This window comes from Lepidochelys olivacea, assembly GCF_965140295.1.
Source record: "Lepidochelys olivacea isolate rLepOli2 genome assembly, chromosome: 15".
Classification (NCBI taxonomy): Eukaryota; Metazoa; Chordata; order Testudines; family Cheloniidae; genus Lepidochelys; species Lepidochelys olivacea.
Genome location: NC_140425.1, coordinates 5,174,284 through 5,197,767, shown reverse-complemented (window position 1 = coordinate 5,197,767; position 23,484 = coordinate 5,174,284). Strand labels below are relative to the sequence as shown.

The 23,484-nt window shown below is 53.3% G+C and overlaps 1 protein-coding gene across 1 annotated transcript in view; it reads right to left on the bottom strand.

Annotated features, from left to right (window-relative positions):
• Positions 1–23,484, bottom strand: part of LOC311531826 (uncharacterized protein) — a 64,336-nt gene that overhangs the window by 11,252 nt on the left and 29,600 nt on the right. The window contains exons 10-20 of the mRNA XM_084649575.1: positions 20,063–20,155; positions 18,582–18,694; positions 17,979–18,114; positions 17,584–17,790; positions 16,924–17,028; positions 14,406–14,636; positions 12,198–12,260; positions 11,467–11,562; positions 5,052–5,153; positions 4,110–4,283; positions 918–1,049 (exon numbers count right to left, since the gene is read on the bottom strand). Of these exons, the coding sequence (XP_084505701.1) occupies positions 918–1,049; positions 4,110–4,283; positions 5,052–5,153; positions 11,467–11,562; positions 12,198–12,260; positions 14,406–14,636; positions 16,924–17,028; positions 17,584–17,790; positions 17,979–18,114; positions 18,582–18,694; positions 20,063–20,155 (1,452 nt within the window). The remainder of the gene's footprint in view (positions 1–917; positions 1,050–4,109; positions 4,284–5,051; positions 5,154–11,466; positions 11,563–12,197; positions 12,261–14,405; positions 14,637–16,923; positions 17,029–17,583; positions 17,791–17,978; positions 18,115–18,581; positions 18,695–20,062; positions 20,156–23,484) is intronic.

Sequence of the window (23,484 nt, the reverse complement as noted above, 5' to 3'; positions counted from 1 at the left end):
CACATCTGGATTGCTGTGACTGCAGGACTCCCGACTTCGAGCACTGCAGCACATCTGGATTGCTGCCACCGCAGGACTCCCGGCTCCGAGCACTGCAGCACATCTGGATTGCTGTGACTGCAGGACTCCCGACTTCGAGCACTGCAGCACATCTGGATTGCTGCCACCGCAGGACTCCCGGTTCCGAGCACTGCAGCACATCTGGATTGCTGTGACTGCAGGACTCCCGACTTCGAGCACTGCAGCACATCTGGATTGCTGCAATCGCAGGACTCCCGGCTCCAATCACAGCAGCACATCTGGATTGCTGCAATCGCAGGACTCCCGGCTCCAATCACAGCAGCACATCTGGATTGCTGCGACCGCAGGACTCCTGGCTCCGATCACAGCAGCACATCTGGATTGCTGCGACCGCAGGACTCCTGGCTCCGATCACAGCAGAACATCGGGATTGCTGTGACTGCAGGACTCCCAGCTCCGAGCACTGCAGCACATCTGGATTGCTGTGACTGCAGGACTCCCGGCTCCGAGCACTGCAGCACATCTGGACTGCTACAGCCCCAAGGCTCTCAGCTATGTGGCACATGTAGATGCAGCTTCCCTTTCCTGCAGTGCAGGTAATGTGGGTTTGTTCCTACCTGCTGGGAGGGCCCATTACAGCCAATTGCTCAGTAGGGGATGAAGTCCCATTCACAACAGTCAAGACACAGACACACTGGGATAGGACAGAACGATCCATGTTCAAGCAGGCTGGGTCAATTGGTGGTGGGGAGGGATGAGCTTTCGGCCAGTGGCTTCCCTCCTGCAGGGGAGTCAGGTCTAATCCTCCTCCATGTCCAGGAGCCCCTAAAATCCTCATTCCCCCACTCTCTGTCACACTCCCTGTGATTGTGGGCTGGCCTGGCAGCCATCCCCACCTGCTCCAGCTTCTCGCTCAGTCTCCTTAGTGCCTCCGTCTTCTCCTCCTGCAGCAACGTCCACTGCTCTTCCAGGGCCTCCTGCTTCTCCCGCTGGAGTGAGCGGCTGTGGACTTCCAGCTCCTGAATTCTCTGCAACACAAGCCGGGAGCAACCTGCTGTAACTCCAGCCATCCCATCCCCTGCCTTTCCCCAGTGAGCCCTCTTCAGGCTGGCACGCACTCTGTCCTGCGGGAAACCACATCACGACACACTGGCTTTGCCACAAGCTGATTGCCACTCATGGCCTACTCCACGTACAGCACAGGGAGGCCAGCTTAGCCTGAAACACAGCACAGTACATGGGAGATAAAGTGACATCAAAGAATCAGCTACTGGCCCTTGCTCAGTGCAGATTCCTGAGGTGTACGGTCTGGTAAGATGGGTTCTGGGCCCCACTCTGCTCCTGACCAATGTCTGGTGCTGGGCAAACAACTTCCCTGCTCGGGCCTCAGTTTCTCATCTGTAAAATGGGGATGATAATACTTCCCTACTGATCTCCACAGCAGGGTCTGAGCAAGCGGGTTCCTTTATGTTTATAAACTGATTTACAAATATAAACCCTAATTAGTAGCAGTAGTAATCCTGCATTGTGACAGAATATGCCCTCATGTCCACACCCTACACAGTTTTGTACAAAATATACCTTGTGAGGTACCATCTGAAAACTCATAATTTGCTGATCAGTAAGGTCATGGCAAAATGCACGAAGCCGTGTTATCTGTGAAGTTATAAACGTAATTTGATATCATGACTAAAAGTATGTTTTCCAGAGAAGATTGGGGAGTGTCCAAACCAGTTCCTCAGAGACAAAGCCCAAGCTGCTGCCTCAGCCAGATGTAAACAAGGCTGCTAAGTTGCCATTCTTTGGCAGTAAAGGGGGCAGGGGGAAAAAAATCTACATCTTAGCAAAGAAACAGGATGGAGTTCCCGTCCACACAGGCTGCCTATTGCCATGTTCCAGCTGGAAATGCTTCTCAAAGGGGGAACAGGACTATAAAAAGAAGGGGCAGATACTCCCAGGCACCCCTCCTTCACCGTCTCTCTCTGTCCACTGATTCGCTGCATGAGAAGGGACAAAGGAAGCAGCCATTAAACAGAACAAGGGCTCCTGGCCTAAGAAGTTTGGTCAGTAAGACTCTTGAGAGCATGTGGTGAGAAAACTTTGCTTTGAATTTAACATAGATAAATTAGGCACCAGTTGCATTTTATCTTTATTTTTCTGGTAATTATTTCTGACTTTTATGCCTCATGACATGTACTCACTTAAAATCTCTCTCTTTGTAGTTAATAAACTTGTTTTATTGTTTTATCTAAACCAGTGTGTTTAAATTGAAATGTCAGGGAAACTCCATTTGTGGCAACGAAGTGTGCATATTATTCCTATTAAAGAAATATGGACTTTATGAATTTGTATTGTCCAGGAGAGGACTAGGCAGTACAGGACCTACATTTCTGGGGGGAAATCTAGGATGGGGGGGGGTGTTGAGGTCACCCTGCAGTATAACCAAGGCCGGTGAGAGCCAAGGTGTAGCTGGGAGTGACTTGCATGCTGGAGGCTATTTGTGGGCAGGCCAGACTGGAGGCTACAGCAGCAAAGCAGTGCAAAGGGCACCCCAGGTTAGAGGGCAGGTCTCATTAGTCTGGATTGTACCCTGGATACATCACAAAATTATTAACAGTAGTAATCCTGCACCCATGAGCTCTGTCAGTACCTCCCCATCACTCTGCCAGCACCTCCCCATCCAGTGGAGCCACTGGAAAATTGCAGAATATTTTTCCAGCCATTTTTTGATGCTACAAGCTCTTTTAAAAAGAATCATAAACATAGCACCTCTTTGCAGCTCCCTGGGAAAGGTGATTGTGCCCGATCAGCAGGGTCAGGGGAACATTTCATTTCCTAGCTCTGTGAAGTGTCTTAGAAGTCAGAGCCTCTGCCGCAAAGAAATGGGAAGAGTGGTTCGGACCCCTCTGCCTTCAATGTGGCTTTGCACAGGTTTGCTAAAGCATAGCACACTGTGGGACGAGAAGCAAGCCAGACCATTGGCTCACCACGTAAACATATGATAGCACTTTGCACTGACAGCACTGTGCAGCAGAAGATCTCAAAGCACTTCCGAGAGGTGGGTGAAGTATTATTATCCCTATTTTACAGCTGGGAAAACTGAGGCAAAGGCCCTATCTAGACCAGGGTTTCTGGTTGTGTTGTAAAACGTTAATTTCAAATTAACATGAATTAACCCACATGACTGTAAATGCAACTAGAAAAGGAGTACTTGTGGCACCTTAGAGACTAACCAATTTATTTGAGCATAAGCTTTCATGAGCTACAGCTCACTTCATCGGATGCATACTGTGGAAAGTGTAGAAGATCTTTTTATATACACACAAAGTATGAAAAAATACCTCCTCCCACCCCACTCTCCTGCTGCTAATAGCTTATCTAATGTGATCACTCTCCTTACAATGTGTATGATAATCAAGTTGGGCCATTTCCAGCACAAATCCAGAAAAGCTTATGCTCAAATAAATTGGTTAGTCTCTAAGGTGCCACAAGTCCTCCTTTTCTTTTTGCGAATACAGACTAACACGGCTGCTACTCTGAAACCTGTCCTAAATGCAACTAGTGACTCTTCACGAAGGTTTGGTGCTGGTGGTGGTTCACACAATGCTGAGCCCTAGAGTGAACCACAACCAGGATCAAACAACTGTGTCCTGGAGCAACCTTTACAGCTGAGTTAGTTAGCAATTAACCTGTGCTGGCACCCAAGCACAGAGAAAGGATGGCTCAGCGGCTCAGGCGCTAGCCTGGGAACTGTGAGACCTGGGTTTGAATCCTGGCTCTTCCATAGACTTCCTGTGTGACCGAGGCAAGTCACTTCATCTCCCTGTGCTACAGTTTCCCCCCATATAACTGGGAAGATAGCCCTGCCCTGTGGAGGTGTTTACACTAAAAACAGTGAGGTGCTCAGATGCTGTGGAACTGGGGAATGTAGACATGCAAAAGAGCTCAGAAGGCAAGGCTGGTGCAGTGATGTGCCCCAGGCTCCACAGCAAGTCACTGGCTCGAGTGGGAAGAGAACCTGGTAGCTCTGGCTTGAATTCTGTAGCCAGCCTGTCTTTGCGTGGATGAAGGTTTACAGAGACACCCACCTTCTGGAACTCCAGGGTTTTATTCTGCAAAACGGACACCGTCCTCCTCTCTTTGTCCAGGGCCTCAGCGTGCGCGCTCTGGCTCTGCTCTTCCAGCGTCCCACGCTGCACCTGGAGCGCTTCCCTCTTCTCAGCTTCCCACTTCTTTTGCTCTTGAAGCAGAGCACTCTGAACCTAGGGTCTCGCACAGCAGGGACCTCGGTGAGCTCCCCCAAGGAAGCGGAACAGAGCTAGCTGCTCATGGGGGCGCACATCATGTTTGAGCAGCACTGTCATCAGGAGGAGGCATAAGGAAACACCGCTGAGCCAGGGAGACACGTGAAATACCAGCGCAGGGACAGCAAAGGGGTCCGTTTCGCTGCAGAGCAGCTACAGCCTGGGCAGCAGTGCAAGCTTCCCCCCACAGCACTTAGGTGGGGAAAGTTAATTCAGATTGAGGTAGGGTGTGAATTTAAAGCCTGAACAACTCCATGTGCGGACGCTCTTATGCCAGTGGATTAGACTCAACCGAAACAAGGCACTCTGATTCTGGAATAAGAGCATCCACGCATGGCTATTCAGGGAGCTATTCTGGATTAACTCCATATGTAGTCAAGCCCTGAGGCTGGGGCTCAACCCTGATCTGGAGAGACCGCCTCTAGGGCAGAGAAAGGGATTCCTGCCATTTGCGTGTCCTAGCCAACCCACAGCCTTCCCGGTGAGACTCCCAGCCAGATGCCAGCCAGCCCCAGCCGTAAGGCAGAGGTTTCTAAGCAGCTGCCTATGCATGACGGCAATTTCTGAAGCATGGACACCCCTCCCCAGCTCACTTCAGACAGTCCCCGAACTACAGCTGCACGGTAACAACTTCCAGTGGCTGGACTGACGTCAGAGCCCTACAGGAAATAGGCTCCACACTGCCTCCCCAGCCCCCTGAGCCAGTCGCCTTTGCATGGACTGTACCGTCTCCTTGGCTTCCTGCTTCAGCTCTCTGACCAGCTGCTCTGTAGACTCCTTCTGTCGCTGCATGGCCTCCCGCTGCCTCCGAATATCTTCATCTCGGGCCTCGGTAGAATTGTAAAGAGAAGCCCACTGAATTCACTGCCCACTGGATCCTCTGCTCCAGGTCCAGCTCTCCACGGGCTGAAGTGCTGGGAGGGCTACGACCTTCTACCCCTGTGCCCCCTACACCCAGGGATTCTGGCCACCCCTGCTGGGTTTAGTACTCAGGGCCAGTACTAAAGGGAGGGGTCCAGAGGAGACAGGACCATTGTCCCACCTCATGCCATGGTGCTCAGCAGTGGCTTCAGGGGGAGAAGAGTGCATTGCAGGCTCTCCCAGGGCTGTGCTCCACAGGAGCTGTGTCACAGCACCCCCTGGAGCTTCCCCTGGGTCAGTGCAGCTCCTCACTGCTCAGGTCTGTGCCTCAATGATTCAAACAGACCCCCTGACTCTCGAAAGCCCTGGCTGCAGCCATGTCCAGGGGCCTTCATGGCAACGTCCAGGTGCAGCATTGCCCAGCCCTGTAAAACACCACAACAGAGCAGCAGTCCCCACAGCCCCTGGGCGCCCCCACCTGGACTGTATGGAGTTGGGGGGCTGGAATCCAGGGTTGCAGAGTCTTGGGCGACAGACACCTTCTCACTGCCACTGGGAGCCATGAGAAGCAGCACCTAACAATTACTGGAGGGTTAGACACCACAGCACGTCCGCCCAAAGAGGCCAGAGCAACGGAACCCTGTGGCCACCTGACTGGTCCACACCAACTATTTAAACCAGGAAGCTGGCCCAGGGAGCAGAGCAACGTGAAGACTCTGGCTTGCTCCTGTTGCAGACTTGCCTTTCATCCCAACTTGCTCCTGCCTTCAACCCCAGCCTGGCTTGAGCTCAGTACCCGTCTCCTGACTCAGCTTGGTAACTAGTCTCCATCCCTGCCTTCAGCCCAGTGGACACTACTGTGTCCGGCCACATGCACCCTGCCATTATACAGACAGAGTGGGGGACCTGAAAAGGGAAGGACTGTTTGTGGAAAACACAGCTGGTCTGGCCAGTGCCCTTCTGTGCTTCAGTTTTTATCACAACAAACATCTGGCTTTGAATTAGGGATCTCCATGTTCCTCTGCCCAGGCAGCCAGCTGCTGGTCCTCAGCATGGAGGAAGCATTGTCTGATAGTTAGAACAAGGGACTGAGACTCAGGGGATGGTGAGTTCTAGTCCCAGCTCTGTCTTGGACTTGTTGCGTGCCTGCGGGCATATCTCTGTCCCGTTCCCTGCCTCAGTTTCCCCATCTGTAGCATGGGGATAGTAATACTCACCCACCTCATGGACTAGAGGTTTCGTTCGCTCAGGTTTCTACAGAGCACTGAGGTTACCAGGGTGGAGGACACTGGAGATGGGCAGCACTTTCGTTATCAGCTATTCTGGGGAGCTCACCACAGCCTGCTGCCACAGAAACGACTGCCTCAAGTGAAGCAAAGTCCAGGATCTAGAACAACTGGGGCACGTGGGCAAAGGCCTCTTCCCTGCCAGCAAAGGCCAGCAGATATGGGGACACGGGTTCGTCTTACAGTATGGACTGGAATGAGACCCCCCCAGCTCATTCAGGGGATGCTCTCTGGCCTATGTTATGCAAAGGCCCTTTGTTTTCTGCTTGTCTATATATAAATTTCCCCGGAATTTATCTGTGTTTGTCCAAAATTTAACAAATGGTAAAAGGAAAATGGGTAAAAACTCAAAACAAAGGGCAGTGGGCTGGGGTGGGGAGGCGTGCTAGGTATTCACGGGGGCCAAGCAGGGAGAGGGAGGGGAGTACTCATGATGCCAATCTTGCCAATAGTGCCAATCTTTAAAAAAGGGAAGAAGGAGGATCCAGGGAACTACAGGCCAGTCAGCCTCACCTCAGTCCCTGGAAAAATCATGGAGCAGGTCCTCAAAGAATCAATCCTGAAGCACTTGCATGAGAGGAAAGTGATCAGGAACAGCCAGCATGGATTCACCAAGGGAAGGTCATGCCTGACTAATCTAATTGCCTTTTATGATGAGATTACTGGTTCTGTGGATGAAGGGAAAGCAGTGGATGTATTGTTTCTTGACTTTAGCAAAGCTTTTGACACCGTCTCCCACAGTATTCTTGTCAGCAAGTTAAGGAAGTATGGGCTGGATGAATGCACTATAAGGTGGGTAGAAAGCTGGCTAGATTGTCGGGCTCAACGGGTAGTGATCAATGGCTCCATGTCTAGTTGGCAGCCGGTACCAAGTGGAGTGCCCCAAGGGTCGGTCCTGGGGCCGGTTTTGTTCAATATCTTCATAAATGATCTGGAGGATGGTGTGGATTGCACTCTCAGCAAATTTGCGGATGATACTAAACTGGGAGGAGTGGTAGATACGCTGGAGGGGAGGGATAGGATACAGAAGGACCTAGACAAATTGGAGGATTGGGCCAAAAGAAATCTGATGAGGTTCAATAAGGATAAGTGCAGGGTCCTGCACTTAGGATGGAAGAATCCAATGCACCGCTACAGACTACAGACTAGGGACCGCTACAGACTAGGGACCGAATGGCTAGGCAGCCGTTCTGCGGAAAAGGACCTAGGGGTGACAGTGGATGAGAAGCTGGATATGAGTCAGCAGTGTGCCCTTGTTGCCAAGAAGGCCAATGGCATTTTGGGATGTATAAGTAGGGGCATAGCGAGCAGATCGAGGGACATGATCGTTCCCCTCTATTCGACATTGGTGAGGCCTCATCTGGAGTACTGTGTCCAGTTTTGGGCCCCACACTTCAAGAAGGATGTGGATAAATTGGAGAGAGTCCAGCGAAGGGCAACAAAAATGATTAGGGGTCTAGAACACATGACTTATGAGGAGAGGCTGAGGGAGCTGGGATTGTTTAGCCTGCAGAAGAGAAGAATGAGGGGGGATTTGATAGCTGCTTTCAACTACCTGAAAGGGGGTTCCAAAGAGGACGGAGCTCGACTGTTCTCAATGGTAGCAGATGACAGAACGAGGAGTAATGGTCTCAAGTTGCAGTGGGGGAGGTTTAGATTGGATATTAGGAAAAACTTTTTCACTAAGAGGGTGGTGAAACACTGGAATGCGTTACCTAGGGAGGTGGTAGAATCTCCTTCCTTAGAGGTTTTTAAGGTCAGGCTTGACAAAGCCCTGGCTGGGATGATTTAACTGGGAATTGGTCCTGCTTCGAGCAGGGGGTTGGACTAGATGACCTTCAGGGGTCCCTTCCAACCCTGATATTCTATGATTCTATGATTCTATGCAGCAGTCGGGTGGCCTCGGCTGCTGAGATCCGGGTCCCTGCCCCTCTCACTTCCCCACTGTGCAGAGGAAGCAGATGGGGCTGTGCTGACGGCCCAGGTCAGGAGGAGTCTGTCTGGCAGGCGTCAGGCCTCATGGGGTGCAGCCTTGACTCCCTGAGTGCCGAGTTCCTGCTGGCCTCCCCCGCAGAGGAGGGTAACTATCAGCTGGTGGCTGCTGCAGCTGTGCAGTGGGGGAGAAAGACGGGCAGGGAGCCTGGCCCCGGCAGCTGAGACCACCTGCACAGAACCCAGTCCACTTCCCCCGCTGGACAGAGCCCACTGCTGTCTCTGGCCCTGCAGCACGACACCAGGCAGCAGGGAAGGGCAGGGTCACGAGGGTGCTCTGTCCGGCAGGGGGCCAGTACGCATGGGATGCAGCCTCCTGCTCCCCTCTGATGCAGGAGACTTTTCAGCTGCTCTGTTCTGTGTAAGACCTACAGCACTGAGAGCGCTGGGCTGCCACCACGAGCGACAGCAGGGAGAGATCAGAATTAAACTTGTGTAAAACAAGAAAAATAGGGGGGTGACAGTGAGTCATAGCGTCAGGATACACTGACACGTGGACAGCTGTTTATAATAACAGAGACTTAATAATTAACGAGGGTGGTTTTAGGTGGCTAGCAATGACAAGATGGCGATCACAAGCAGCCAGAGAAATCCAAAATGGAGGTCTGGGAGAGATTTGGCCAAGCCAGCAGACTGAGGTGAGACAAAGGGCCCTCCAAAACCTGAAGGGGGGGTGGGGGGGTCAGTTAAGCATAACACTGGTTCTCAATCAGGTCCAGCGTCTAAGGCGCAGGTCTCCAATCAGGTCTAGCTTTGATTGACAGATCGTGGGCTTACACCTGATTGGCGAGAACAGGGGCGTAGCCACGGGTGGGCCACAGGGGTGTCGTGCTGCCGCAGTGGCCCAGCGCATGACTCGGGCACCTGAAACCCAGGTCGGCGCAGGGGCAGGGCTGGGGCCCCCTGACTCCACAGGCTGGGAGAAGGTGAGTCATCCCAGGCAGGGGCTGTGCCTCGTGGGGGCAGGTCTGGGTGCGGGGGGTGCTGGGGCCAGAGCCGGGCCGGGCGCCGAGGTGCATGACTGGGCTGGGCAAGGGCAGGGCACCAGAGACCAGGGCAGCTGCACGCAGTGCAGGACAGACGGGGATAGCAACGCTGGCAGGAAAGGGAGGCGTGGCCAGCCGGGCAGATGGATACTAAGCCGGGGTCAGGAGGAGTGGGCAGAGCTTGAGCCCTGGCCCTCTTTGCCACATGGACAGCCTGTGTGCCCCAGGCAGCCTCGTCTTCTGGTGCCGGCTGAGCAGTAAGGACTGGCTGGAGGGGCCCCCCGATCCCTCCTGTGCCCCAGCCAGCCCCATCCCTGCACCTCCAGCTCCAGGCTCTGTGACGTCCCTCATTTCTTCCGCCTCACCCATGTCGCACGCCCCCCTGGGTCCTGCCCCTTCCCCCAACTCCAGCCCCTGGCCTCTGCCTTCCCCCATCCAGCCCCCTCACCCCTGTTTTTCCTTCCTGCTTTGGATAAACTTTCTCTCTTCCCAAGATGGCGAGACTCAGGAAACCTGTGTCCCTGACTGGGTACCCTGCAAGCCTTTGCCTTTGGACTTTGCTCAACTGAAGGGGGGGGGGCGGGATCAGTGCATATTATCTCCCCTCTGCCCTAAGGAATGTGGGGAATTTTCAGCCCAAAGGGGGGAACCTCTTTTACCCCAGCAGCTACCCACACTAGAGCATGGTGGTGGGTCCTTGCCCCATGGATGTGCCCAGCTTGGCTGGTGAAGCCCTGTGTCTGGGAGTACCAGGGCTAGGAAGAGGGCGTGGCGTCGGGGGAGAAGCTGAGCTAGCATGATCTGTTGGGGCCCACCCAAATTTCCACTCCTAGCTACGCCACTGGGTGGGAATGCTTGGGATTGTAAAAAATAACCAGGCAGAACAGGCCAAAATCTATCTACAAGGCAGAAAGCTGACAGGCTTGAGTGAGTGGGAGTGGAAGGCACTGGAGTGAACATTAGGAGCATCAGAAGCTGAAAAATAAGATTTGAAATCACTGAAGAATGAAGGCAGAAGCAGCAGCAGTGACAACATCAGTCCTGGCAGATCATAAGGACCTAGACAAAGCAGAGGGAAAGAGGACTGCGGGGAAGTAATCGCAACGACTCTCACCTAAAGCATAACGAGACTGTTTGAAGGAGTGTGTTTGAGATAATAAAGCTGGATAGCTGTGTGTGTATGTTTTAGTATGTATAGTCTTTAATGTTTAAGAACTTGCTGTCAGCATCCTATACGTGACTGGCCATCGCATACAGAATGTAACCACTTAAAGCTATTTTCCAGTTGTAGAATATTGCAAGTTTGGGTACTTCAATGTGTATCTGTGCTAATAGAGTTTATTATCTTGCAATATGTGTCTTAAATTGTAAGAATTTATGTTTTTGTTTCTCTAAATATGTTTTAGATTTACTGTATTAGGGTATGTTGTGTTAAATAAAGGTTATTTTTGTTTTCAAAGAATGACTTTCTGAGTGTGAATCCTTGGAGTGGAAGGCTGTATCCATGTCCTTCCAAGGGTCAACAGAGCTAGTCTAGTCCGGGGAGTCCTCCAAAAGTTGGAGAGAAACCCCCTGGTAAATCCACTAGGGTGGGCCACCCACTTTCACCAAAACCACACAAATTGAGGATTAAGCTGCAAATATAGGCAAGCCATTGTAGGGGTGTCTGGAGTCTGGTTTTGGGGGGGGGAACACCCTCCTGACCTGGTGCTTCAGAGTAGCCCTGTCTGCTTCTCCTGAGAAAAATACCCAGGTTCTAAAAAAGTCAAAATTGGGTGGGGAGATCAATAAAAATCCAGATAGCGGCTTCCTCAAAACCTGGGAAATCTTTGGAGAAAATCAGTAACTACCAGAATTAAAGGGTCTTGGTTCTGCAGGAGCCCAGGCTAGATGATCACAATGGTTCCTTCTGGCCTTGGAATCCATGGCTCTACTACACTCAACCAGGTGTGTCAGATTTCGCCCTCCCTCAAACCAGGACCCACCCACTCCCCCTGCCCCGTGGGGAGCAGTTACCTCGAGCACCCTGGTGAGATTCTCCACTTCCTTCTGGAAGGAGGCGGCTTGATCCTGGAGGGCCCTGGCCTTCACCTGCTCCAAACTCTCTGCGAACTGAGAAGACAGGCATGAGAATGGGGAGCCTCTGCCTTTAGACACGAGACAAGGAGCCCTTGGGGCTCTTCCTCTCTGCCTGGAAGATCCTTTGATCCCAGGCAGTGCTTGATGGAGAACGACTGATTTCCTTGACATTACAATGCATTTAATGTACTGACAACACCACAGCTTCACCCTTAAATAGCTTTCCTCACGCATGCAGCTCAGAATGCGTTACCTGCCCCACTGTACAGGTGGGGAAACTGAGGCACAGAAAAGTGAGGGGACATGGCTATAGTCACAAACAGGTGCTCTGTCTAGGGCCTTGCTGCCTCCCCACTGCAAATGAAGCTAGGCTCCTGGCCAAAGGAGAACAAGTCAGAGAAAGAGGGGACCATTCAGCCAATTCGACGTCCAACATGTCACCCCCTACTCCAGTGACATGAGCTCATCTGCCACATCACACGACTCACACCACTGAGACACTGACACGTGGGGAGGGCCACGCAGCCACCTGTTCCTCCCAGCACTTTGCAGCTACTCCACATGGCACAAGCCAGCTTGCTGGAGGACATGCCAACAGCAGTCACCATGTCAGCTGCACACACACCTGGAGGGAACATGACACGAGTATGGGACTGCATGATACAAACCTCCTGGAGCTCCTGCTGCTTCAGACATTGCAGCTCCTCCCTCTGCTGGGCCCACTCCAGCTCCTACAGGCACAGAAAACAGCAGCTAGCCACACTGCACACCCCGCAACCCAGCCAGCCCCCATGTTCCCGCCTGCCGATGCACAGAGCCCCATAACTGCACAGCCAGAGTCCACCGGGTTGTATGCACTGCTGGCAGGACTCCTTAGCCTCAGAGTCCTGGCTAGACTCCACTTCAGGTCATTACATTCCTCCCACCCAAGCTACTGCCCTGTCCCTTTACTGGATCCAGGGCTCTCTTTCACCTCCTGCCTTTAAACTGCTATGCAGCATGGCTGTGCCCTGGAAAACAGCAGCTGCATCCATTGCAGAGGTGGCTGCATTTCAGTGAAGGCTGAAAAGAGGGGATCTTGGCGAGTGCCGTTCTTTCTTGTGTGCCATCAATACAGTTGCTACTGAGTTCCAGTCGGCTACCCTGGAGTAAACCCACGGAAAGCAATGGGGCTGACCAGGTGTCAGCAGGGGCCTAGCTGAAAGATTATGGGGCTACACAGGTGTTTTGCAGGACCATCATCAGTGACCTGTAGTGCAGGCGATGATGTGTGAGAAGAAAAGAGTCCAGCTCAATTTGCAGATCCCCAATTAATGTTGCAGGTTGGGCAGTGAGAAAAATAATCTGACTGGTAAACTGGGCATGTTTGATATAGAAATTATTGAAACAATAAACAAGGACATCTCATGATGCCTCTTATAGCCGTTTTCAGAGCTGTCCGATAAAACTACTGTCTCATCTCACTTCCCATCCTCCTTAAATTTGTGTACGTACCCAGATGCACGTACCCAATGCATCCAGACCCTCTTCTTCATTCTTATTGTTACAAGCATGAAGAAAATTCTCACCCACGAGTAACTGAAAGGTGCCATGTGATGCATCAGCCAGGTGATGTTTCTTGGAGACATTGAACGCTGACTAGACCAATCAGACCAGAGATGCAAATACTTTATCCTGGTACAGCAGCCAATCAGACTGCAAATGCCAAACTGTTCCTAACTGACTTATCAGAAGTCAACAATAGGGGCTGTTGTTTTTCTGGGCCTTTTATAGCTCACGCACACATGGAGTTATTCCAGAATAGCTACAGCGCTTTTAATTCACCCCCCATTACTCCAAATTAGCTTTCCAGTGTAGACAAGTCATAAAATCATAGAAGATCAGGGTTGGAAGAGACCTCAGGAGGTCACCTAGTCCAATCCCCTGCTCAAAGCAGGACCAACCCCAACTAAATCATCCCAGCCAGGGCTTTGTCAAGCTGGGCCTTAAAAACCTCTAAGGAAGGAGATTCCACCACCTCCCTAGGTAACCCATTCCAGTGCTTCACCACCCTGCTAGTGAAAAAGTTTTTCCTAATATCCAACCTAGACCTCCCCACTGCAACTTGAAACTATTGTTTCTTGTTCTGTCATCTGCCACCACTGAGAACAGCTGAGCTCCATCCTCTTTGGAACCCCCCTTCAGGTAGTTGAAGGCTGCTATCAAACCCCCCCTCACTCTGCTCTTCTGCAGACTAAACAAACCCAGTTCCCTCAGCCTCTCCTCATAAATCATGTGCCCCAGTCCCCTAATCATTTTTGTTGCCCTCTGCTGGACTCTCTCCAATTTGTCCACATCCCTTCTGTAGTGGGGCGGGGGAGGGGACAGGGCAAAACTGTCCCCCTCCTGGTAACCACTGACTGACAGGAAGGCAAGTTTAATATTTATTTCTCTCAGGCTGAAGCCAACTCCCCATCCTCCACTTTTGGCCCAAACACAGGGGATGGGTGCGTTGCATGCTGGTGATCTCTGCAGGGGGCCAGGAATCCCGAGGCTGCCAGTGTCCCCATTCTGCAGGGTCAACAGCCACTGGAACTGCATAGTAGGGAATCCAATGGCCCAGACTGCCCCAAAGCCCCCTGCCGGTGGCCACAGAGCAGCCTGGAGTAGCTGGGCCACATACTTGGTGCAAAGACCCCCGGATGTTCCCTTAAATTCCAAACAGAGCAGCTCCACTCCCTGACATGGGGCAGGATCTGCACCTTTATGAATAAAAACCATTCAGCTAGGTAGGGGGCGAAAAACAATGAATGAGAAGAGCAAGGGATGAGGGAGCCCCCTGTTCATGCACAGAAAGCCCCCTGCCCAGCTCAGGCTGGACTGCTTATAGCTGGTACCTTCTCCTGCTGCATCTTCCCCAGCTGCCCGTCATGTTCGTCTCTCAGGTTCTCCATAGCACGTTGCTGCACTTCCTTCTCAGCCATCAGGGCACAGACGACCTCTCGCAGCCTCACCAGCTCTAGCTCCCTCTCCGACAGGATCTTCTCCAAGGCAGAGAGTCTCAGATCCTGCTCCCTCTCCCGCACTCGGAGGTCTCGGATCTGCCCACTCAGAGCTCCTGCCTGCTTCTGGAACAGAGAGCCCTGTGTAACCGTCACAAACTGGCAAGTGCACCAAGAGGCTCTGGGGGCCGCTGGTGTCCGCTGGTGTCGGTAGAAGCATGAAGCGGGAGTCAAAGCATCATTCAAACAAGGGGTGGAAGAGGCCAAACACAGCTGAGTTCATCTTCTGCATGTGCCAAGGCATGATTGTCCCCTCCAGTGCATTCCCTAGGGCAGCAGGTCCCCAACTGCTCCTGCATATCCTGCACAGAGCATCCGCCAGGGTACCTGGAGATCTGCCTAGTCACGTGGCGCTGGTTCCTTGTCTCCTCCTTTCCAGCTCATTCCTCAGGCACCCAGGACCCATTTGCAAGGAGGAAGAACCAGGCCAACTGCCTCAGCCAGAGGCCACAGCTACGTCCTAGGCACCAGGAACTACCAATGGGGCAGAGCTGCCAGTCCCCAGCAGGAGAGGAAAGGACACGGGGGCAGGAACAAGCACCCAAGCAGTACAGCAGGGGGCAGCAGGGGCCGAAGGGGAGAAGGAGGAATGGACCAGAGAGGTGGGAGGAGAGGAGACACGAAGAAGAGCAAAAGGAGACAATCCGCACAGCAGTTTTCATAAAGGACCAATCACTTGGTGCATTAGAGACAGTTAAAGATCCATCAGCACCTGCCTCTTACGGCTCCACTGCACCCTGGCTGCAGCTACTGTGACCAGTGGGACGTGAGGTGGGGTCCGGGCAATGCCCTATGAGAGGGAGGTGGGGGTCCGAGCAATGCCCAATGAGAGGGAGGTGGGGTCCGGGCAATGCCCTATGGGAGGGGAGGTAGGGTCTGGGCAATGCCCAATGAGAGGGAGGTGGGGTCCGGGCAATGCCCTGTGGGAGGGGAAGTAGGGTCTGGGCAATGCCCAGTGAGAGGGAGGTGGGGTCCGGGCAATGCCCAGTGAGAGGGAGGTGGGGTCCGGGCAATGCCCTGTGGGAGGGGAGGTAGGGTCTGGGCAATGCCCAATGAGAGGGAGGTGGGGTCCGGGCAATGCCCTGTGGGAGGGCAGGTGAGGTCCGGGACACACTCTGTCTATTAAGGTGTGTTTCACATTATGGGAACATCGTCAGACCCCGGCTGCAGGGCTTTGAACTTCCGGTGTGACTTGCCCTAGCAATGGGGTTCTCATCTCTCCCATGGGGGGCTAGATACAACTCGCTGCTGGCAGAAGTCTCCCGGCAGCCAGCCTTCACCCTGTTATTCTTCATGCCCCCACAGTCTCACCACCCAGCTCCCACCAGGCCTGCACTGGGACCAGGGGCAGCCCCGGGTACCCATGTGTGTGCTTACATACACACCCCTCTCTATTGGAAGTGGGAGAGGGGTGTGGCATACAAAGGGGGACAGTTTCTTAAACCTACTGTCATAAACATACAGCTAAGGGTAGCCTAGAATTCCTCCTTACCTGTAATGGGCTAAGACGCTCAAATAGCCTGCTTGGCACCTGACCAACAGGATCAATGGGGAAAGAACATACTTTCAAATCTTGTGAGGGGGGAAGGTTTTGTTTGTGCTCTTTGTTTTGTGTGCGGGTTTTCTCTTGGGACTGAGAGGGGCCAGACAGAAATCCATCTTCTCCAACCCATCCTAATCCAAGTCTCCAGTATTGCAACCAGTCGAGGTAAGCCAGGCATGGCGGATTAGTTTATCTTTTGTTTTATGTGAATTTTCCCTGTGTTAAGAGGGAGGTTTGTTCCTGTTTTCTGTAACTTTAAGGTTTTGCCCAGAGGGGGATCCTTTGTGTTTTGAATTTGAATACCCTGTAAAGTATTTTCCCTCCTGATTTTACAGAGGTGATTTTTACCTTTCTTTCTTTTTAAATAAAGTCCTTCTTTTAAGAACCTGACTGATTTTTCCATTGTTCCAAGACCCAGGGGTTTGGGTCTTTGATCATTTTGTAACCAATTGGTTAGGATACTATTCTCAAGCCTCCCCAGGAAAGGGGGTGTAAGGGCTTGGGGGGATTGCTGGGGGAAGAGGAATTCCAAGTGGTCCTTTTCCCTGGTTCTTTGTTAAATCACTTGGTGGTGGCAGCGTTACTTAAACCCAAGGTACAAGGGAGAATTTGTGTCTTGGGGAAGTTTTAACCTAAGCTGGTAGAAATAAGCTTACGGGGTCTTTCATGCGGGTCCCTGTGTCTGTACGCTACAGTTCAGAGTGGGGAGTGAACCCGACACCTACCAAGCAAACTTCACACCTTCCATTGCCCCTGCGCCCCTTCCCCACCATGTGGAAACCACCTGATCTGAACCTGGGCTTCCCTCACCCTCTCCAGCTCCCTGAGCTGCAGTCTCAGTCGCGTGGTCTCCTCCTGCAGCTCCATCCCCTCGGCCGTCCTCTCCTCCAGCTTGTTCTGAGCTTGCTCCAGGCACTGCCGGCGAAGGAACGCAGGGGCATGAGGGCGGGCATGAGCGCGTCACACAGCTGCTGTTCAGACTGAGGGCGACCCCTGCTCACAGCGATGACAGTGTCCGGGTCGTTCCCACCAGAAGGGCTCGGGGTGGGGAGAGACACTGGGCTCTGCCATGAGACGCTGCCGCCAAGGGAACCCTCTCCTGTGTGGCTGGGGGATGAGAACTATTCACAGCTTGAGCTCTTTGGGGCAGGGACTGCGTCTCTGTGCTGTCTGTGCAGCGACTAGCACCAGGGGTCCTGGGCCGTGACTGGGGCTGCGAGGTCTGACTGCAATACAAACAATAAATCATATGGCTGGGAGGCCCTTCCAGCTGCTGAGGAAACAAACGGCACCTGGAGAATTACAGGCGCATCCCAGATCTCATTCTCAGCACACAGGATAGGGGAAGGACCCAGCCCGACATGGGGGTCCTTTGCTCTGCAGACACCTTCTGCTTCCAGTGGCGTCTGGGAGGCGGTGCCAGGCAGCAGTTCTTCAGAAGCAGCCGGGAGCCCCAGGGAGCTCACCTACCTCCTGCAGCTCCTCGATCCTGGCTCTGGCTGCCCGCTGCTCAGAGAACAAGCTGCCCTCCAGGTGACGCACTTGGGCCTTCAGCTCCTCCCGCTCGGCCGCTAGTGAGGAGACCTGGGAAATGAGCGGAGGATGGGATCGCCTGGCTCCTGTGTCCCGCAGCACTGCTTCCTGGCCATGGAAACCCAGCAGCGTGGCCTCCTGACTCTGCAATGAGAGGTCCCCTTATCCCTGCAGTGGGCCATGGGGTTTCCCCCTCCCCTCCCTACTCCATCTCTCTGCCCCTCTTGCCTTTGCCTCCTGTTCCCCCTCCCACCTGCAATGTGGACACTGCTCCTGCAATCCCCCATGGGAACCATCTGACCCACAGGCCACCCTGGGACCCCCACCCTCACCTCGGCCTGGAAGGCCCCCAGCTGGGTGCTGTGCAGGGTGGAGCACCGCCGTCTCAGCGTACTCAGCGCCTTCTCCCGCTCCGGCAGCTCCCGCAAGCGCGAGTCCCCTCTGTGTTGCAGCAGCAGCGTGCCCGCCCTGTGGGAAGAAGGGACCGACACCCTCCGAGAGGCAGCACGGGTCTAGACCGGGCAGCTGGCTGAGGGTCTAGAGGGAGGTGCAGCCTGCAGAGGCAACTGGCCCCAGCATGCACTGCTCCCTCTGGGTCGATGCAAGGGCTGCTGAGATCACAAGGGAGCTTAGTCTATGGGCCATCTGGCCTCCATGTGCCACAGGATGGCTGCCATCTGCTCCAGTGAGCGCCAGCCAGAGGTGGCCCCCAGGCTCGCCCAGCACACTGCATTACAGCCCTCCGCTGAGCAGAGTGCCTGTGTCATTAACTGGCTAGGAGCGAGTTCTAGCCTGCTCCTGCTCCCACTGATCTCGATAGGCATTTTGCTATTGGCTTCAGGGAGAGCAGGCCCATATTTGCAAGACGACTCCCCCACCCTCCATCCAGCATTGGCCTGCCAAGGTCCCTGTGTGTCCAACATCACCCCAGATACCTGGCTGCATCTGCTTTGCTCCGAGTCTCCTTCCGGCAGGACTCCAGCGTCTCCACCCCCTTCTGGCTCCTCTCCAGGGCCCCACGCAGCGACTCCAGTTCCTGGACCGCACGCTGGCAGCAGAGGGGAGGAAAGGTGTCAGAAAAGGCACGTGTCCATCTACCTGCCCTGCCACCCAGGCCCTTCACCTCGCCACAGGCTGAACCCACTGCTGCACCCCACAGGCCCAGGTGCCAAATGGGAGCGGAGTCCAGGCGGGACGGGTCTCCCCCAGACAGAGACACACACGACCGTTGCTCATGAGTAACGTGAGCATGGAGTGGACCTCTCCCTTCCCCTGGCAACCCAACAGCAGTGCTCAGACGGGACTCTCTTGCTGACAGATCCAAATACTTGGGGTCCTTCAGCAAGAACTTTGCCAGGATGAGTCTAGGGCTCTGTAGCTTCCTGCCTTGGTCTGACAGGGCCAACATGACAGATCCTCCCTGCAGGCCCCAAGCAGGTGCTGTGGGGAGGAGCTGGAGCCCAGCAGCCCCCTCCACTAAGAAGCAAGAACACAGGCCAGGGTGAGGCCGGGCTGCCCACACCTGGGAACGCCCCACCAGCCTGGCTAGATTATACAGGAAACGAGCTCGCCCTGTCTGGGGCCCATCACCATGGTATGTGGGCACGACAGATCCCATGTAAGGCCAGGTTTACACTTCAAAGTTTTGCCAGCCCAGCTACGTCACTTAGGATGGGAGTTTTTTATGCCATAGCTGTGCTGACAAAAGCCCCGGTGTAGGCACGATTCTACCAGCAAAAAAGGGCTTTTGCCAGGACAGCTCCTTCGCTCACTGAATGGGAATAAGCTAGACCCGCAAAGGCCCTTTTTCTCCAGTATGAGCCGCGTCTCCAGTGGGAGGGTTTGCCAGTACAGCTAGTACCACTATAGCTAGACTGGCAAAACTCTTAAGTGTGGATTAGACCCAAGCCCCTGGCAAGTCCCGGCCAGACGCTTTCTCCAAATCCCATGTGTCCCAAGGCCTCTCTCCCAATGCTAGAAACTGTCCCAGGACAAACAATGTGCAAACACAATAGGAGCCCCAAGAAGCATGTGGTCTAGGGCTGAGTTTAGCAGGAGACCAGCAGAAGACCGCAGGTCCATCCATGATTCAGGCTGCTCCATATTGGGAGCCAGTTCTCCCACCCACACTCCAAGCCTCCCTTATCCTCCCTCCATGGCTGGAGCTGTGGGGTGCTGATCCCGTCTCCGTGCCGGCCCCTTGGCTCCCATCAGTAACTCTAATCTCACCAGCAACCCCCTGCCTTCCCCTAGCAGCAGCCACTGTCTCTGGACACGAAGTGCATGTGAACAAGGGAGTGACCCAATGGCTCTGATGGATCTCTGCAGGCAGCTGGCTTGCAGCAGAGTGCGATGTCTCTGCCCTGGCGCCTCCCTGCTGGATGGGGCTGCTGACACCAGGCTGCTGGGAAAATACCTTTTTCTGACCCAGGATGTCACTCAGGGACAAGTCAGCCTCATGCAGCTGGGATTTCCTCTGCAACAGCCTCTCCTCTTCAGCGCCCAGGTCCTGTGCAATGAATCAAACGCACGGCTCACTGTCTTTGACTACCCTAGCAGCACTTCCCAGCTCTTTTCTGGAGCCCCTTCCAGCAGCTGACACAACCGGCCTCAGCCACCCCAAACAGCTTCTCTTATGCAAATAGCAGACAGGGCCTCTTCCCAGACTTCCCACGTTGCTGTCCAATCGAGCTTTGTGTTTGCTGTTGTGCATGTGCATTGAAGTGCAGTCATAACCATGTGCAAGGGGACAGAAGCCAGCTTGTACGGGCAAATGGAGGCTACTTATCTGTAACTGGGAGTTCTCTGAGACTTGTGGTCCCTGTCTGTATTCCACAGGGGTGCCCATGCTCACCATGCACCCGAGTCTGGAAACTCCAACAAACAGCGTCCGTTGGCCAGCACACGGGCAGTAGTTTTCCTCATGCTCCAGACTGGGGCATAAGAGGCAGTGTGGGCTGATACCTTTCCATAGAATCACAGACTTTAAGTCAGAAGGGACCATTATGATCATCTAGTCTGACCCCCTGCACATCTCAGGCCACAGAATCTCACCCACCCACTCCTGTAACAAACCCCTAGCCTATGTCTGAGCTATTGAAGTCCTCAAATTGTGGTTTAAAGACTTTAAGATGCAGAGAACCGTAACCCTCTCCAGTTCCTCTTCGTACCACAAATCCAGCAGGATCTGAAGCAGAGGGGATGGAGGGCGGACAGTAGAATACAGACAGGGACCACACACCTTGAAGAACACCCAGCTACAGGGAAGTAACTTCCCTCTTCTTCAAGTGCTGGTCCCTATGTGTATTCCATACATGGGTGATTGACAAGCAGTATTCAGACTGGAGGCGGGTGCAAGGGTGCCAGCAAGAAAGATGCTTAAAGTACTACAGGTCCCACTGCTGCATCCACAGCAGAGGCCTGAACTAGCACGTAACGTTTTGTGAATGTGCGAATGGAGCTCCAGGTAGCTGCTCTGCACGATGGTACTTCCTGCAGCGACGCTGTGGAGGCAGCTTGTGCTCTCCTGGAGTGTGCCCTTACCTCATCAGGTGGATGGATATGTGCTAACTGGTAGCACCCAGAGATCCATCTGGAGATTCTCAGAGAGGATATCACTTCTCCTCGCAACCTTTCTGCTATAGCCTAGGTGATCTGCTGATAGATTTGGTCCTCTGCAGGTAGAATGCTAAGGTGTGTCTGAGTCAAGGGAACGAAGCTTCTTCTCCTCAGCAGAGGGATGGGGTTTCAGGAAGAAAACAGTTAAGTGGATAATGTGGTTGACGTGGCATTCAGAAATAACCTTGGGGAGGAAGCTAGGATGTAGACAGAGAGAGATTTTTTTCCTGGTGGCAGTGTGCTGGGTCTGTCATGAGGGCTCCCCTCTTGCTCAGCCTTCTGGCTGAGGTAATAGCTACGAAGAATGCAACTTTCATGGACAGGTGGGCCATGGAGCATGTTGCCAAGGATTCAAATGGTGGCCCGATGAGTGCTGGCAGGCCGCGATTGAGGTCCCATTGAGGGGTAGGTTTGATGATTGGCAGAAAGATCCTAACTAGGCTTTTCATGGATGTCACTGCTGTAGGGTGAGTAAAGATGGAATATCCACCTTCCGGCAGGAGGAAGGCACTGATTGCTGCAAGATGGACCTGCAGCAAGCCAACGGAAAGACCTGAGCTCTTCAAAACAGAAGGTGATCTAAAACAACTGGGATCCTTGCCGAATTTGGAGGCAGCACCTTATTCTGAGCCCATGTAGAAAATTGTCTCCATTTAGCTAAGTAACAGGAGCTAGTTGAGTCTTTCCTATGTTGAATAAGAATAGCTTGGATGGGTGCCGAGCAAGAGTGTTCTAGTTCTGATCCCCAGCCAAACACCAGGCCAGGAGGTAGACGGGGTCTCGATTGGGTGTCTGATTCTGCCCCCTTGCTGAGGAAGGCGATCCAGGAAGGGGCAGATCTTGACAGGAGGATGGATCGACATCCTCAGGAGCTCCGGAAACCAAAATTGTCTGGTCCAGATGGGTGCTAGGAGAATGTCCCCGGCCCTGTCCTGACGGATCTCGCAAGCCCTGTGGGAACAGGCGAAAGGCACACCTGGGATTGTATGTCCATGGCAATGGAGATCATCGCCCTGAGACCCACAGCTCCTGTTGAGCAGGACAAGGGAAGCCTGATCATTTGGGATGCGAAGAGATCCCATTGAGGTGTTCCCCACCGAGTGAGTATCTCGCTCAGGGAAGAGCTGTGCATCTCCCAGTCGTGATCCACAGAGAAGTGTCTGCCCAGGTTGTCTGCTAAAGAGTTTTGGGCACCCAGAAGGTACGTGGCTTGGATAGTGATGTGGTTTCTGATGCACTTGTTCCAAAGCCTGACTGCTTCTAGGCAAGGGCGGGGGGAGATCTTGCTCCGCCCTGTCTGCTTATGCAAAAGACCATGGTGATATTGTCTGACATCACATGGACATGAAAAGATTGAATGAGCAGGAGAAGAGCCCTTCTTGCCAGGCGGTGTGCCCACAGTTGCAGTGGATCAATGTGCTGCCTGCCTCCCTGTGGTTCCAGAGACCCTGTTCAAGTGAGCTCCACGATGGCAGCACTGGGGGCAGAGTGACGAAGGGGACGCCAACTCTAGCTCAATCCGGGTTCGACTGCCTGGTAAAAGAGGCAATGGCCATGGCAGGAACAGTAACTCTGGTGTTGATGCAATCCCTGTCTGGTGAGTAGACAGACAGGAGCCCAGCTTGTAGGCAGTCTAGATGAAGCCTGGTGAATGGTGTCATGTGGCTTAGAAGACAAAGGCACATCCTGACCACAGTCAGATTGCTCATTAGCTACCATCTGTCCATGGGGAGTAAAGCTCTTGCTGCAAGGAGCCCAGTGTTACCACGATCAAGTTTATCATCTGTGTGGGTGTTAAAAGGGACTGTTCTTTGTTTACGTTTGCTATCAGGGCAAAGCCAAGACACACACCTCATGACTATGCTAGGGGCTAAGCCTCTTGATGCAGTATCCACTACGTCCACCACAGCATGAAGAGAAGTCTTAGCCCTGGTCTCCACTATGAGTTTAGGTCAGATTTAGCAGTGTTAGATTGGTTTAGCCCTGTACCTGTTCACACTATGAAGCCATTTTTTCCAACTTTAAGGGCTCTTAAAACCGGTTTCTGTACTCCACCCCAACGAGTGGATTAGCGCTGAAATTGACCTCGCTGGGTCGAATTTGGGTTAGTGTGGACGCAATTCGACGGTATTGGCCTCCGGGAGCTATCCCAGAGTGCTCCACTGTGACTGCTCTGGACAGCACTCTCAACTCAGATGCACTGGCCAGGTAGACAGGAAA